This window comes from Triturus cristatus, chromosome 7, assembly GCF_964204655.1.
Source record: "Triturus cristatus chromosome 7, aTriCri1.1, whole genome shotgun sequence".
NCBI lineage: Eukaryota > Metazoa > Chordata > Amphibia > Caudata > Salamandridae > Triturus > Triturus cristatus.
In genome coordinates this window covers 623,592,074-623,608,838 of record NC_140590.1, presented here as the reverse complement: position 1 = coordinate 623,608,838, position 16,765 = coordinate 623,592,074, and the positions used below count along the sequence as shown (strand labels likewise).

General features: G+C 44.1%; 1 protein-coding gene across 4 annotated transcripts in view; it reads right to left on the bottom strand.

Moving 5' to 3' along the window:
* Positions 1-216: 216 nt before the first annotated feature.
* The window catches only part of ADAP2 (ArfGAP with dual PH domains 2), a 184,050-nt gene continuing 167,501 nt past the window's right edge, over positions 217-16,765 (bottom strand). For 2 of the 4 annotated variants that reach the window (XM_085617207.1, XM_085617209.1), the window contains 3 exons: positions 11,725-11,953; positions 5,335-5,529; positions 226-1,147 (listed from right to left, as the gene is read on the bottom strand). In XM_085617207.1, the coding sequence (XP_085473333.1) occupies positions 1,101-1,147; positions 5,335-5,529; positions 11,725-11,953 (471 nt within the window). In that variant the 3' untranslated portion in view covers positions 226-1,100. Of the gene's footprint in view, positions 1,148-5,334; positions 5,530-11,724; positions 11,954-16,765 lie in introns of all 4 variants that reach the window. The other 2 variants (XM_085617208.1, XM_085617210.1) reach the window with 2 other exon arrangements.

Genomic DNA, 16,765 nt, shown 5'->3' with positions numbered 1-16,765 from the left:
GGAACGGAGAACATGACAGCTGTGGTGATGGACCGGATGCGCTAAAATTTACACATAGCTGTGCTGATGGACTGGATGTGCTAAAATCCACACAACTCATAATTTCAACCCCTGAGCAAACCCCTGCTTGTTTGCTGTCAGGCAACTCATAATTGACGCCAAAGAAAAACTGTACCTGGTACTAGACAGGACAGACATAAAAACCTCAGAGAACTGCTTGTAGGAAAATATAATTTATTACCAATCATGCAAACAAATTGACTCTTTTACAGAAACTCATTACTAACATTCATCATTCAGAATGTCATAAAAATACATGTAAACAAAACATGAGAAACAGATAAATAAGCACCATTGATAAATATATAGTCAGAAACCCTTGGCATTGGTAAACAGTAGGAGTCATAATTAACTTGCTAATCTTGAAAATGAAGTTAAGGGTTCAAAACCTTTGAAATTGAGAGCAAAATAAAGTCATCTTACTGAAAGATTTGATGAGCCGTGTGTAAGTAACCTAGCTGAAATCTAGAGAAAGGTCTAGCAGGAAAGCTACCATGCTAAAATAAAGTCCCACCTACTTGTCCAAACACCTCAGGTCTGAGATCCCCACCCCGTAAAGAGGATACCGACTTCAGAAGATGCTGGAAAACACAACCCGACTCCTGCCATGTCAGTTAGACAGAGGGATCTCCTTCAATGCATCTCCTGGAAACAGCTACTTCCTTGGATGACCTTTGGGTCAGACGGTGTCAGGTGGGGATTGTCCCTGCGATTTTCAAGGGCTGCATAACCAAACATGTTAAGTGGTAGATATGTCAGAGGGCTCCTTAACATATGGAACTTTTAAGATGACTTTCTTCTCCCTTGGCCATTATACAATTAAAGAACATTGTAATTAGGGGAGCTGCACCTTTTTATGGTTGAGGCCGTATTTTGTATAAGAACGTATGTTTACCCAAACAAAATCTGTGAGTCTCTTGTTATATTTGCTGTGTCTTCAAGTCATGTGCTAGATCTTTCGAAAATAAAATGCAACATCTCCCAAAGTTTCAAGTGGTAGAGGAAGTGAAGATACTAATTTAATAAATTGATAATTCCTCTCAGCGGCTTATAGAGCTTTTATGATTTTGTCTGAGGTTGGCTTCCGCTGCAAAGAAAAATGAAAAAATGAATAATGGTGTACAAATTGCATAACACAATTTACTTTGAATATGTATCGTTTTCAACAGCAAATTTTATTTTAATAGTAAAGCAAAATTGGCAGACTTGTGGATATTAACAAGCTTTCCAAAATATAACATTGGTGCAAGTAAAATAAAATGATGCATGTACAGAGGAAAATTCAGATGAAGACAAGTATTAATGTAAGTCAGACTCAAGAAACCATGCTCACACCTGTTCAGGGCAATGTTATTGTTCCAGTGCTTACTTTAGTGCAGATGATGGGCACCAGCACTCATTTATGGGAATCAAAACTTACTTTTTATTATCGGACTTTGACCCAAAGCAAGAGAAAGGTAAAATAGGGACAAGGAGGTAGAAGAGAAAGATAGGAAAAGAGCAATAAAGGAAGAAAGCAAAGATTAACTAGAATCTGCAAGAGTGGGATGAAGACATAGGAAGTGTAAAGTCGAAGACGAAAGAAGTAGGAGGGGTAATAGAGCCTAGGCAGCTTTGGTCCTAGGCAGCACTGGGATTCAGCAACACCTCAAGAAACATTTTAGGCCCCTGGACTAATGTTTTCCAAAAATTTAGCACTGAGTACACACATGCCCTTTTGAAGTCCTGCGTCTATAGTTTTCAGTTCCCTGGCAGCCTTTCTACTGCATTGCAAGGCGTTTTGAGGTCCCAGACAACACATATTTTAGGCCTCGTAACAAAATTGAATTTATTATTAATTTTTATCTAATTCAAGCCCACATGATGCCAGACAATACTGAATAATACGTTAAACTTTCAGAAAAGTGGGCACAGAAAAATAGCCATAAGCTCAAGCTACCTGGCACCCATCAGCCAAAGAGTACCAGAAGAAAGCTCAAACAATCATTAATAAAGCCATTCATTTTTGTGCTTCGGTCTAGCTATGTTTTGTCTGAAAACAACAATTTTTTATGTGAAATTCAGGGGCATATTTACAAGGTGTTAACGCCACCAGAATGTCACTTTTGCTGAAGTTCTGGTGGTGTTAACTCCTTCGCCTTTTTTACAAGACGGTGTTAACCCACTTTACGTGGCTTAACGCCGCCTTGTAAATAATGCCCCTATTCACGCAGCACTTAGTGTGAAAGGGGCGTGCAATGGGTGTTGCAGTGGGTGTTCTGCCGCAACACCCATTTCTTTTTGATGCTGCCCCATATTTACAAGGTATGGATACCGCCATGGAATACCTGGTCTTAGGCAAACGATACGAAGAGAACATTTTATTTTGCTCTTTCCACATGTGCTGCATCCTGCAGCACACATAGATACAGCAAATTGCCTGTAAAGATTGTTTATGTGCAGGAAGGTATTCCTTTCTGCACATAAACAATTGCCTCTACAGCGCAAGTACCCTAGTAAAATGGCACTAGGGTGCCTGCACCGGCGCTAAGTGACTTTTTTTGCACCAGTGCTAGGGGTAATGCAAGGGTGCGTCGCATTCTTGTGAATATGGAGCATCCCTGCATATTGAAACTGTTGGAGTGCAGTGTTACCAATTTTGGCATAACACCACACTCTGCCAGTTTCTTGCAAATATGCCCCTCTGTGTCTAACCAGCCTGCTCTTCCCATTGCAGCAAACACACTATAAATGTGACCTAGTGAATAAAATTACATTAAAAAATATACACATAACACTTGAAACTGTAGTGTTAATGGCTGGATATTCATAATCAAAAACAAACCCACCCTCAGAACTTGGATAAAGAAATTGGCATAGTGAGAGAGATGACACAAAAAGAGAGGTAGAGCTAAAGATGATAGGTTAGGTAGGGAGAAATAACCAGTACGCGTAGAAAGACGAGGTAGTAATAAAGACAGATACCGAGTGATTGAAAGGACATAGAAAGATATGTAAGATATTAGTGTGAGATACAGAGGTAAGTAAAGCTAAGAGGGACAAAAATGAGGGAGATGGCTGGGGTACATCAATGGGTGAGACAGAGAAAGGGGTAAGGTACAGAAATGAGTTAGAGAGAGGTAGACTTTTAGGGCCTCATGTAGGTAGCATACCAGTTACCACTTCTAAAATACCGAACGATACCGAATCGGTATTTTAGAAGTGGTAACTGGTATGTAGGTAATGAGTCGGTATTTTTTACCGAATCGTTACTAGTCGGTAATTACCGAATCGGTATTTACCGATTCGGTAATGAGGCATACCTTCCCATTGATGGGAAGGTATGCCTCATTACCGAATCGGTAAATACCGATTCGGTAATGGGGGAACACATACAAGGGTGGCAGGGTGTCACATTGACACCCTGTTGCACCCCTGATTCGGCCATGTGTGCACATGTGGCACACATACATGCCTTAAGGGCATGTATGTATGCCACATTGCACACTGCTACGCGCGTGAAAATGCATTTACACATACATTCATTATTTACCACCAACTATAAGTTGGTGGTAAATACCGACTCTTAAACACACACACACACTCCCCCTACATCTCGATTTTGCTTTCGGAATTTACCGAATCGGTAAAATTACCGATTCGGAAAAGTTACCGATTCGGTAACATTACCGATTCGGTATTATTACCGAATCGGTAATTTTACCGATTCGGTAAATTCCGAAAGCAAAGTTTGTCCCCCTACATACCAATGGCCAAAATACCGGTCGGTAACGGTATAATTACCGAAAATCGGCCGTTACCGACCGGTATTTGGCTTCCTACATGAGGCCCTTAGTGAGGTTGTGTGCATGGTTTAGAGGGATGCAAGGCAGAAAGTGGTATGGTTGAGGGGAAAACAGAAAGACGGATCAGGTCAATAGAGAAAAGTGTAGAGCAGCATTAATCGTAGAAATAGAAAAGAGGTGACATAGAAACAAAGAGGTGATATAGAGAAAGATGTAGTTGAAATGGTAGGAAAAGAGGCAGCGAGAAAAGAGTAAGGAAGTGGAGGCTGTGAGGGAGAGAGAGAGAACATAGGTAGGGAGAGATATAGGAGTGGATATTTGAAGCATCATACACATGGTCAGGAAATTTGAGATGTTAAACACTAATAGAGAGAGAGAGAGGTGCCAGAGAAAGTGATATTTGCTAGAGAAAATGTTTGGGTAGAAATATGAGGTGAAGGGTTGTGAGACAAAGAGCATTGATGGAAAGGTTAGAGAAAGGTGAGGTAAAGAGATTGAGAGGTGAGGTAAGGAGGGAGATGAAGTTGATGGAGGAGAGATACGGGAAGGTGAGATGGAACAGACAATGAGGTGCAGTGAGTGGTGTGAGGAAGACAGATATGAGGTAGAGATTTTGAGATAGGCAGATATAGTAGAAATGTGAGAACGTAAGAGGGAGGTAGAAAGAAGTGTATTGAGGCAGAGGTGAAGCACACAGTGGAGGTAGAGTTGAGATGGAGAGTGGGTAAGGACAGAGATAAAGAGGCAGGTAGAGAGACATCGATATAGAGAGAAGGGTGAGCTGAGGAGAGAAACATGACACAGAAATATTGTTTATAATGTATCTCCACAAACTTCCTGAGAGATATGATTGGGCGGGCCGGGCACGCACATAAAGCTCCTGTGCAGCCTGTGTGCACAAATATCAAATTACAAAAATCAGAGACTCGGCTTTGGAGGCGGCCCGGTATTTGTCGGAGCGTCTCGCTGCCTCGTCTCTGTATCAGCTGGCCCGTGGAACCGGAGGCCACAGGGCAATTACCCGCTTAGCGTGTGCCTTAAATAGTCTGTGTAAGTGGAAGACAGCCGCGTTGTGGCTGCCATCATTGTTGTTCCTGTGGACTGTATCTATAGGATGGCTCGCTGATTGTTCTCACCTGTGCAGGCTGAGCCCACAGAGTTTGTTCCGGTGCACTTGGGGCACCCTTAGGGAGCTACGTATCCAGCTATAACTGATTCGTAATTTCGTATCTGACGATTTCAATTCACACGTGAAATGTAGTGATTTTGCAGTCACAAGAATCCAGGGTTTCCATGCGTCAAACAAAAGGCAGCAACTGTGGGCATGCAGATGTGTCTGAGAGCGCATGCAACAGAGGCCCCGCAGCCACCCCAATGCGGGGGAGGCCCAGGCATACCCATACAGGTGAGGGGCCCCTCTGATGTGAGTTGGGTTGGGGGGCCCCTTAAGCATATCTTGCAGGGAGGCCCAACCCGTTTTGGTACCCACCGGCATGCCTGAAGGAAATGAGGTATTCAATCCCAGGCATCTCCCATGCACTGGAAACTTGTGGTGGCTTTTGACGGACCCTTAATGTGGCATCATTGGCAGGGGGAAGACAGGGCAAGATCTCCACCTGGATCGGCAGACCTCTGACTTGGAAGATGTCTTGATTTCTATAAGTCGTCGATGAGGTAATTAATCCTGAAAATGTTATGACATTATGGATGTAATGTTCATCGATAGGGATTCTTGCTGTAAAGCGCACACTGTATGCAGTAGGGTTAACACAATATGCTGCTAATAACAAAAAATATTATTGGCCCATTTAAGTACATATTTGGCTTTCGCCTTACCTTTAGAAAATACATCAAAAATGCATATTCTTAATCATTGGTACTTAGAAATGAAATCACAGACTTTCTGTCTTCTTCATTCAGTCAGTGGGGACCTTGAGTGGAAGCTCTGTGTAACATCCTTGCCGTTTCTCGGATATTTTTAAAATCACATTTTGTTAGTTATGTTTAATTGTTTTCTGATGTCCTGTGCGTGTGATAGATTTGCGTGTTGGAACAGTTATTTGGGGTTGGTTTGTGATTTTCTGATTTAACACCTGCTATTGTGTGGAGAAGACCTGATGGGTATTTCCACTTGTTCTGCTGCTGGTCCCGTAACTTGTAGTTGCTTTGGCTACTGCTAGATGTACTAAGACTTGATTACTAAGAAGTGGTCGTACATTGTGCACCAACTTTTTATGAATATAATCTAATTTTGCAAACCATTGTATATACAAACAGGTCGGTTGTCAAAATAGGAAATTGCAGGGGGTCGCAGAATGGCCTACCTAATTAATATTCAAGAGGCAGGTAACAATTTGCGGCCCCCTACGGTTGCCTACAATCACATAGATGATGGTCTGAAGGGGACATCATACCACCAGCTGTGTGCTTGCATTTCAAAACGGAACGCAGGCTGATTTCCATTAAGGAAGCAGGCATGCATAAAAACGTTTCTGTTTTGAAACAAATCAGTGAGAGTTGGTAGTGGGTAACTGGACCAGTGCTTTCTCTCCAGAAGCTGCCACCCAGATTTCCGAAGAAGAAGGGGTCTTTGTGAATCAGATACCACCCCCACTTGGGAGTTGGTGCTAAGAGGATGTATACAGATCTCATGGCAAGGGTCAGAATAGGAAGCTTGTTCTTGGATGCCTTCCCAGGTCAAAGGGGTACCTCTGGGGTTGCCTTAAAGGTGGTTACGTATAGGTGCACTTTTTAGGGGCTTTGAATAGGTGCTGTGATTCTCACATAGAGTAACGCTATAGGCTGTCAACTTTCTGATCTTCCGAGATGAGTTCAAAGCTTGGGCCCTAGAATCCTCCAGATTTTGCATGTTTTTGGAAATGTTCAGGTCTCACCATAAACAAGGCTAAATCCTCGATGTTTCCTAATGCCTGCTCCCCACAGAATTAAAGTGGGTGGCACGCCTACAAGTCCTAGTTGACGCCTTCAAATATGTGGGAGTTTATATCTTTGCTTACATACAGAGGACTTGGGATAGAAACATTCAACCCCAGCTAGATAGGTTTACTAGAGAATAGGGATTTTGATCAGCACTTCCATTGTCCTTCCTGGGCCAGTCTGTGATATACAAGGTGGCGGCACAGCCGAGGCTGTTGTACCAACTGCAAAATTACCCCTTCAACCTACTGGAGACGTTCTTCACCCGGATTGATATCTCATTCGGGGAGTTCCTATGGAACCACCGCCCTCCAAGGATAGTATTAGCCAATAGCCAAATGCTTTTAAATCCACCTTTGATGAGGACATAGCGGCCCTGAATCTTACTTCTTAATATAGGGCGTCTCATTTAATTATTTTGAATAAATGATGGATTGACTCCCAGGGGGACCCAGCCTTCTTGGTGCACGAAGTCTCATTGTAACAGAGACGCGGACTGTGATGACAGAGCACCACTGATTTCTCAGCACGCCGGCAGAACCTAGGAAGCACTTCGTGCTCCAGGAACGTGGATGCCAATATTAGAGGTGATCCCCTAAATAGAGGAAGCACGAATTTGGCTCCTACACACGGAGTCCTTCTTTTTTGAGAAACTCAATCAGCAGACTGTATCCAGTCCTGATGAAGACCCATGGTGATGTTGCTTAACCACGCTAGTTCTCTGGGGGTCAAAACGTCGACGTATTATTACTAAGCGTACCAAGCCCAAACAGACATGCTCATGAGAGGATTCAAATCACAGGTATCTTTAGGGTTTTCGATTGTATTTGGACGCAATAACTAATTCCTATTGTCTAATGTCTATTGTATTTTGTTGGCTGTTTTTCAATGTTCATTGTGTTAGCACTTGTATTATTTCTGAGGCACATTTATATATGTCACAAGCAGTGTTCACAGTCTGTATTTTATTCTTTTCCGAATTAGCTCAGAAGATATATAACTTTCTAATATAGCTATCTTTTATTTTTCTTTCAGGTAAACTGTGGTGTTGTCGTTTATAATATGTGTCAGCAGTGTGTTTGTTTACATATCATTAATTGATCGTCCTAAAATCTTGGTATATAGATTTTACTCATAGAAAGTAATCACATGCTACAAGGCAGAACCCTTTTCTCAATACTGAGGGCCTTAGGGTTGGCATGTCGCTTAACAAAGGAGAATCCTCTGTAGGGCGGGTGCTGTTTGGCACAGGTGTCCACTATGCAGAGTTTTACAGGGTGCGACATTAGGAAGGGGTCACCTAGAAATCGTTTACAGAACTCCAGATAAAATACGATCTCCACAATACCCAATTTTCTAGATACTTGACATTCTGACACACCCTCTCACCTTACATAGCAGACTTAGAAGATCTCCTGGTCTAAGGTCCACTGGAAAGCACATTACTGAGAGAAGAGAAGACCAATAACAAAATATCAACAGTTGATTGATCTTTAGTGGTTAACTCCTCTCAACTCTTTTAGTTAGCTACAGGAGGCGTGGGAATGAGTCCTTGTGCCCCTCACAACAGATGAATGGACTGAGGCACGTGGCTCCCCACAAGAGGCTGTGACTGCTCCACAGTTCAGAGCTGAAATACCTACACAAGCCCTACTAAACATGAGACAGACTGTGGATGATGGTTGTACTGCCATTTGCAGACTGCTTATGTTGCCACTTCTAGCGGGGAGACTTCCTTTGTACGTGGGCCTGCGGAAGGTTGGCCCCCTTCTGGGAGGGGAGTCGTCACATGTCTGGGACAAGTTATGGATTGAGTCTTCCTAGGGATGCAAGGCATCCTTTTGCACATCATCGTTGATAGTAATAGTTATAAGCTAGCTCTATTATGGTTGGGCCTGGTTGTAGCTAAAAGGCATATCACCAAATCAACAGAAGGTTGGAAGGAAAGTCTAGATCGCTGTAGGGGCTTAGAACTGCCCATGTATGCTGCTAGAGGGTGCCCACAGAAGTGCTATAAAATCTGGGCCCACTGGTGCCAACATAGAGGTATCTATCCTTCTTGATCCCTGCCGAAGACTAGCCACATCACTTGAGAGGGAAATTATGGGTGACGGAGTGTAAAATTGTTGCTAACATGCTGATGGGGGGGGGGGGTCAGCATCACAATGGAAGCGGTTGATAAGACTTATCATGGGACATCTGTTTTTTTATTGAGGGTAGTAATCCAATGGTACGTATTGTCCGCATTTCTTGTTGGAAAATCAATAAAATATTTAAAAATAAATAAACCTCTGTTATGAAGAAGCACTATGTGAATCGGGCTGAGGTCTAAGACAGGAGACCACCACTCATGAATCCAAATACAGAATGGACCTCCCACAATCAGTATCTCTCTTTTGTCAGTTCTGGCTCATCCAATTGACTACAGGAGTCATGCATTTGTGGAACTTCTACTGTGCTACTGGCAACGTCATTCTCCAATTTGAGGATGGTTTGAGCATCAATTGCATAGGTCATGAAGTATAACCCAAATAACCTAATATGTTTGGCCATAGGGTCCACATACATGTTAAAAAGGAAGGTGGTAAAGGATGAACTGCATTAGTTTTGAATCTTCCTCTGTGGCTGCCATAATTGTTCTGCCAGGAAGCCTAGATCCAGCAAGCAATACGACAGTATGACAGTGCAGTGTGATAGCCACGCCCATGGGTCAAGGCATGGGGTCTACCGAAGCCAGGGCTCGCCTCTGGATGTTTTTGAAAACCATCAGTGACCGGTTCAGAGAAAGGCTTTTCCATGTAGTCATTGTGAAATTGTTTTTAGACCTGCTTAAAGTAAAGCCCAAAGCCTTTCCATTATTGCACATTAACAAATAGTTCAAATTTTAACACTTCTCGAATTTTGGTGCTGTACACTGCTCAGTTAGCTTGCTTTTTTGAGTAACCATAGCCTCACTTTGAAGTCGGCAAAACAAAAGTGAGAAACGGAAGATTTAGTGAGGTCAACTTTCTACTGCAAGCCGCTGGATCTCTACCACAACGCCTTCCCACATTCTTCGCATGAGAAGGGCCGGGCACCTGCATGTTAGCGGCTATCTTGAGTTTCATTTTAGGCAATGTGTTCTACGCTCTGTTGCTGCATTATAGAAAATGTATAAAAGAACGCCAATATTGAAGCAAATTTAGCATTGTGTGATCCAACGGCTCAGGCGGCGAAGTATTTGCACTTCAAGTATTTCTGCTGCTTGAGGTATTTTCACAATAAACATGCATTGCATTTCAGTGGGCTTCTCATCTTCCCTTTCCTTCCACATAGGTAAACCGATAACAGTGAATGTTTTCAGCTTCCGCAGGGCAAGGACTTTTTGGCCCAGTAAGCATGTGTCACCTAGCAATGTGTCTCCGCCCCTGCTGGGACCGAGAAAGACACCTCACAGGCAACCAGTACAGGCTGATCTAGCGCACTGTTGAAGGGCAGCAAAGTTGCCGAGACTGCGGAAGAAAGTCACAGGCTTCCTATCCGTATTAGACGGGTCTTAGTAGTTGGCAAGTCAAATCCACTCCGCTGCTTCTGTAGTGTTTTCTTGCCACCAAAGGTGATGAGACTTCCTCTGAAGAGAATCCAGATGAGCAAGGGATACCCCATTCTGGAAATGTGTCCAGACCACTTGTATTTTGTAAGATCATAAAAAGGCCAGCATCCGTATAGTCAGATGGAAGACATCATCTTTGCCTAGCGTGTCAGAGTCGTACGCAAAGCGCTCTTCCAAAGAGCAAAACTTTGGCCTAAAAGTTCCCTTTTGCCACTCAGATAATGTTTGCTGATGCTGAGGATTTCAAAGCGAGCTTCAAGGGCAGTCAGCGTCTGAGGCGGTGCAGAGCGCAGTGGGGTCGGTGCCTTAAATGAAACAGGCTTTGTTAAAAGCTGAATCCTTTTTATGCAGGAATCATCTCTGTCAAGAAGGAGCAAAGCATCAAGGAATGGCTTTGGTGCTCCAAAAAGTCCAGGAAGCTGTGCCGTTTTCTTAAGGAAGAAGAAGATGTTTCCTTCCTATGGTGCTTGTTGTGTGTTTTTTATGGGATGACCTTTTGAAAAATGGTTCCTTGTTAGAGGACTTACCTGAGGGGTAGTGGGACTGCTTCACTTTATCTGTGCTCGCATTGGTTAAGCAGCTGGACTCCCCTTCCCCTGGTGGCTTCCAGGTGCACCAACAGACAGGAGTTGTAGGCCAGAGCTCATGTTTGGAGCCAAGACACCACGTGTAGATTTTGGATCAGCCCGTCAAAGGCATCTTGTTACCGCATCGGAGACAGGGTTTGACCTCTTAAATATTTTGAGGAGACATTTGACCTTGTTGCTGTGGAAAGCTAAGGAATGTTATGGGTGAAGCACCGAGAAGAGCTCCAGACCAACTCTTAATGATCAGGCGCAGAAAAGCAGGAACTGATGCCAGCACCTGTTGGAGCCTCATATTCTCCAACCTTGGAACACCCTGGACGGGCAGAGTGTGGTGGGCCGCGTTGCGCCACCTTGCAGCGCTGGAGAGGTATTGTTGATGGAGAAGTCCGGTCTGCTGCATGAAGCATATTCGTGATGTGAGGAATCTTTGGGTTGAACTCTTCATCAGACGTCCTTCTTTTGCATGAGCAACCTTAGGCCTCTTGTATGACACATCTGTAACACCCCCAATTTCTGTATGCTCGTTTCACACCCACACACTCTATGTGGCTATCCAATGTGCATAGCTGAATGATGGTTACATGCACATCCTCCAGCCTCATTTCTGTTGGTGGTGGGCGGTGCACATTTTGCTCATGTGTAAATTATCTTTGAGAATTGTAAATCAATTTGCCCTCTTGCATTTTTGTGAATCTGCACCATAGAGCATATCTGGAATCATTCTATTAAGACAAATGCAGTAATGAAAGCTGCAATGACGTACCTGCATAGTCTTGCGGTGTCATTGGTCGGGAAATTATGTCATTTAAAGCTTTCATCCACTCGGTCTGCTCATTTTTGTTTGGACAGGTAAGCAAGAAAATCCTTTCTGGAGTCTCGATGCTTATTCCTGTTCTCCGGTGTCTTCCTCTTAGTCTAGATGGCAAAACATCTGTCACTTTGTACCCGTGGGCAGTGCTTCCGATAAAAACTCCACCTTTCTCGTAGGCATCCTGTAAAAAAAACACTGATGTGGTCAAAATTGTCTTTGTGAGTGTAGACGAAGTGAATTTAACATTAAGCAATGCAATGTAATGTCCTGTGTTATCACCCTGTTGTCGTTTGGCTTAACAATACACGAAAGAGTTTAGAATGTTACGTTTCCATCATGGATTGTATTATATAATTACATGGTTGGGTAGAGTTAAGCAAGAGATTTTTTATTTAAAAAATAAAATAAGAATTGCCTGAAATACATGTAAAGATCAGGGCCTAGGTAGAGCATCTCAACCACCCAGCTGCGTTAGGCGCAGTCTAACACCCCACCCTCATCCGCACCCTGGATTCTCGACTGTCTTTCACTGGTTTCCCTGAATCAAGATCTATCCAGACCAGATCCTTGCCCTGGAACAAAAGTCTGATTTGAAGCGGTTTCACTGCCTGCTCCAGATCTGTCTAGAGATTCTTCACTCCTGTTCTGGGATTCTGAGATGTGTGGGGCATAATTAGAGACGCTTGGAGCCCAACCCACATCCTGATTTTGGGAATGTGGTCTGTCTCTCATCGAATTACCTTCCCTTTGACTATTTGTGGCCTGCCACCTCCTCTCCCTTATGAACAAGCCCAGGTAGCTCTATCCTTTACTGTCTGGACATCTGTCAGTCGGCTCACATTTGTATTGTCCCGGGCTTCCTATAAGCGCTCAGAACTAGATACAACCTGGTCCTTATGTTCATTGTAGACTTGGAAGGTGATTTCTCGCCCAGCTTAGAGAAGAAACTGATCCCTAGTTGCTGTATTTGGCTTCTCCCCCAAAGCTGTGACCAGGAATAAAACACTGTTCTACATGTTGCTGTCGCCAATAAAGGCATATCCATTTCCATCTAGCTCTGACTGCACAGTGATCTTCAGCAAATATTGTTACTTTGTGTCACGCAGTATCTGGGTTCCGAACCATTTACAAAGTCGGATTCCACATAGAAATACTTGGGACCCGGGTGCTAGTCGCCTATAGGCTGAGACTCACCTGAGAAATCCAGCTGAGCCACTGACTACCCCAGACCCAGAGAAAAGAACTGACAAATAGAGACCTAAGAACTCAATGCAGCAAATGCTTTTGTCTTGTAAACCTAAGACATTAGAAATGGCACCAGGTGCGCGGAGGAGCAACATGAACAATGTACTGCGCCTTCATAAGCATCAGGAGCGGCTCCTTCGCCTAAGGCGGAAGAGCGACGCCACAATAGGTACAAAAAGAAAAAGAAAATGATAGCGCAACGTTAAAAACGTTACGTTGTCATCATTTTCTTTTTGGAACCAGTCAGGTTGGGGCGGGGCTGGGCTTGCCTGGGAAAGGGAGGAGGAGTGGTTCCTGCTGCACTTAAGTGTGCAATACGGTTTGGCCGGCCCTCTCAGGCTCAGGGGCGTATCACAGGCCCCTGCAGCCCCCGTGGTGCAGGGGGCCCCAAGCTCCAATGGGCCCCCTCGGCACTGCACTCTGGCCAGAGCGCTCCGTGCAGGGAGGCCCCCTCACTTTTCGTTACACCAGTGCTCAGGCTGTCAAACCGTCTTGCGCACTTAGCATGTTCTCCACCCAGCTGCATTCCAACCTGGGTGAAGAACATGCTTAGCGTCACAGTCCCCGTCTGAGCGCCGAACCACGGTGCTCAGACCAATCACAATGCTACCTTAGCAGCGCTGTGATTGGTCAGGGGATTCTGGGAGGCTGTCTGCTTCCTGTAACTGCTCAGAAGAGGAGAGGTGGCGGCTGACGATTGGCAACGATGAGGTAAGTTTTTTTTTTTTCCTTTCTCAACACCCCCTTCCCTCCCCGCCCCTCACAACCGTTCCCAACCAGCCGCCACTGATGAGAATTCAGTCTATTGCTGGCCTAAGGAAGCATGTCTATTTGGGGTGTTATAATGGAGACTGTTCAGTAATGCTGAGAGGGCCCCAGGCTCCCAGCATGAACTTTCTATTTTCATTATATTATTAGGTATCGGAAACAACAGCCTCATTGTCAATGTTTTTGTGCGCACCCAAATCAAAAATATATATACTCAAAGGTGGCATCTGCAGTCATGAATAATATATCCTGATTCCTGACCCATACAATTAGCATCAGCAGATTTGTCTACACAGATTGCCTTTGCAACAAGAGAAAATGAGCCAGATGTGCAGATGGTCTGCAATAACGAGCATTAGCTGGGGTTGGTAAAATAGTATTTTCATTAAAGTATGTTAGGAAAACAGCTTTTTTTGGTTTAAGTATGAATCTTTGTGGATTATAAAAACAAGAAACGCTATGCAGATCATATGTAGACTGTTTCATACTTTTTCGTCAAATATTCATAGCAATAAATAAGAATCGGTTATTTGGCAATTTTCTTTTAGTGCACACTAAAAATGTAAGTAATATAAGGAAATGTATGGAAGCGGTATTAAGGCCTCATGAGAGAAGCATTAGTGCACTCCCTGAAGAAGAAAGAAGAAAGTGGAACCAATTCTTCAGATCCTCTGGGAAAGGAAAGACCAAATAGTCCATGGTGCTTTAAATAATGTGGGGGTATGATGCCTTAGAGTACTCTTCTGACAATACACAGCAATTAATATAACAAAGCATAATAATACTTGTGAAGGTATAATTTTTCTGTGTGCAGGTATGGAAAATGTGAAACTATTGCCAATTTTTAGGTCAGGCTAGAGGCAGCTTTAGCTTCCTACCAGAATTCATGTCAGCACAACACTCCACACACAACATAACATATAGAGAGGGGCAATGGGTCAGCCTTTTTCGGTCATTCGCTAGTTCGAGCGAGACTGGCCCCTTCATGGACTCCATTAACGCGTTTGTCTACATTTTTTCTATAGACATTTTACTTTAGAGAACAGGGTAAAAGTATTCCATTGGAAGCATGCATAGAAAGAGCTGCAGCTCCTTCGCTGTAGAGTCCCAACTCCTCAGGCTAGTGGGGCATTGCTGGGGAGCATGTTGATGCAAACTCTTCATTATAAATGATAAAAGGTGGCTTTCAGAATGAGGGTTTTCTATAATAATAATGAAGCCTGAAGATAACGAAAATGCTATTTTAAGATCATATTCCATAGAACTCACTACGATGCTGGACACTACTGCTTTCACCATTAGTCCCTTTTTAGGTCTCGCCTGACCCAGCGCATGCGCTGGTCTGGCGAGACTTATTGAGAGGGCTCCAAAAAGTGCTACCAGGCCAGCCTAGAGCTACAGTGCATGTGCGCGGGGGCGCGCGCCGCGATTTACCGCGATTACTTTCACTTTTGCGGCCGCACGCCCGCTTTGATGTTTGATCGTGATCGCGATCACTTTCGCGGCCGCAAGGCCACTTTGCATAGCCAATAGGTCTCGCTTTTGGAACCTTATAAGTATTTAGTTATGCAACTGTTGCATAGCTAAACACTTATAAGGTCCCAAAGGCGAGACCTATTGGCTATGCCAATGCTTGTTATGCATATGCCCCCTCATCTGGTACAGGTAGCAGACATCCACAGCTCTAGTCAGCAGCTGCCTCTCACCCAGTCTGCCTGTTATGACCCTGCCATGGCAGCTACAAATAGCGTCAAACCTTCAACAGGCCCTGCCATGATCACCACGAGCCATTTCAAACCATGTGGTGCCAGCTGCAGAACTAGCAAACTGCTTCGACAGAGTGATGCCTGTGGCTGAAGCTGGGGGTGTGGCGACTCATTGAGGCCTGATTTTAAATGTGTTAATGTTGAGCATCTGTCTTTTTTATTGTCAGATTTTTGGAAAAAAATATTTGCCATCCTAATATTTTGCATCCTTTCCAATCTGGAGATGAACATAATTCATATATATTTCTAATCTCAGGTTGCCATTGATTCTTTCAAGTCTAATTTAGACCCTTCAATGCACCAAGAGTTATGCACTGCAATTATGAAAACGTTCTCTCTGCAGCTAACCTGACATTATACAAAGTTTCAGAGCATGAATGTTGCGACTTTGTCGCAGTGACAAACACACCAATTCGGTATTTGAAGGTGCGTGTTGTAGACGTCCCTTCCGAAATAACGAATCGCTATGCAATGCAGAAATGTTTTGCCACCAAAATGGTAATGCATTCACAAAAGGGAAGAGGTCCCTCTGGTGGCCCTTCCCCTTTTGAAGGTAACAGAAAGTTTGTTGTGGAGTAGGCAGTGGAACAAAAATAACACCATTCTTTTTAACCTCATAAGTGCGGGTGTTGGCCAACAGCAGATGCCCACACTCCCTACCCAGTGGCAGACCGTGGGTGCTTGCACTCGAAATTTCGTTTTTTTTAAAAAACTGGGTGGGGTGCTTCCACTTCTGCCCCTGCCCCACCTCATGCATATCTGTGAAGTCCACGTGCTGCAAGGTACTCTGATATACCAGATCCCCGCCGGAACGACGAGTACAATAGGCGAGTACTCTCTCAAGCTCCGGTGGAGATTTCAGCCTGAATAACGGCATTCCCAGGGTTGAGGAAGACATCCTTGGAAAGGGGAGTGCTTTCCCTTTCCAACAATGACTCCTCCAATCAGTTTCCAGCTCGTGGGTTGCAATCCCACCCCGCTCCACGAGCAGGAAATCACTAGATCATTAAGTGTTCTCTGTGTTTGCGGGGGTCAGAGAATACCTGGTGCCTCCATGGGGGCATAAAATAATTTTGAAAGTATGTTTTCCTCTGGGGGGCGTGATGGACCCCACTAAGGAGGGTGCGATTGCACCCCCTCAGGGGAAATCAAAATGGCAGCCATAATCTTGGCAATGTTGCTAAGTCTACCTCCCTGGGAAATAGGCCAACCCC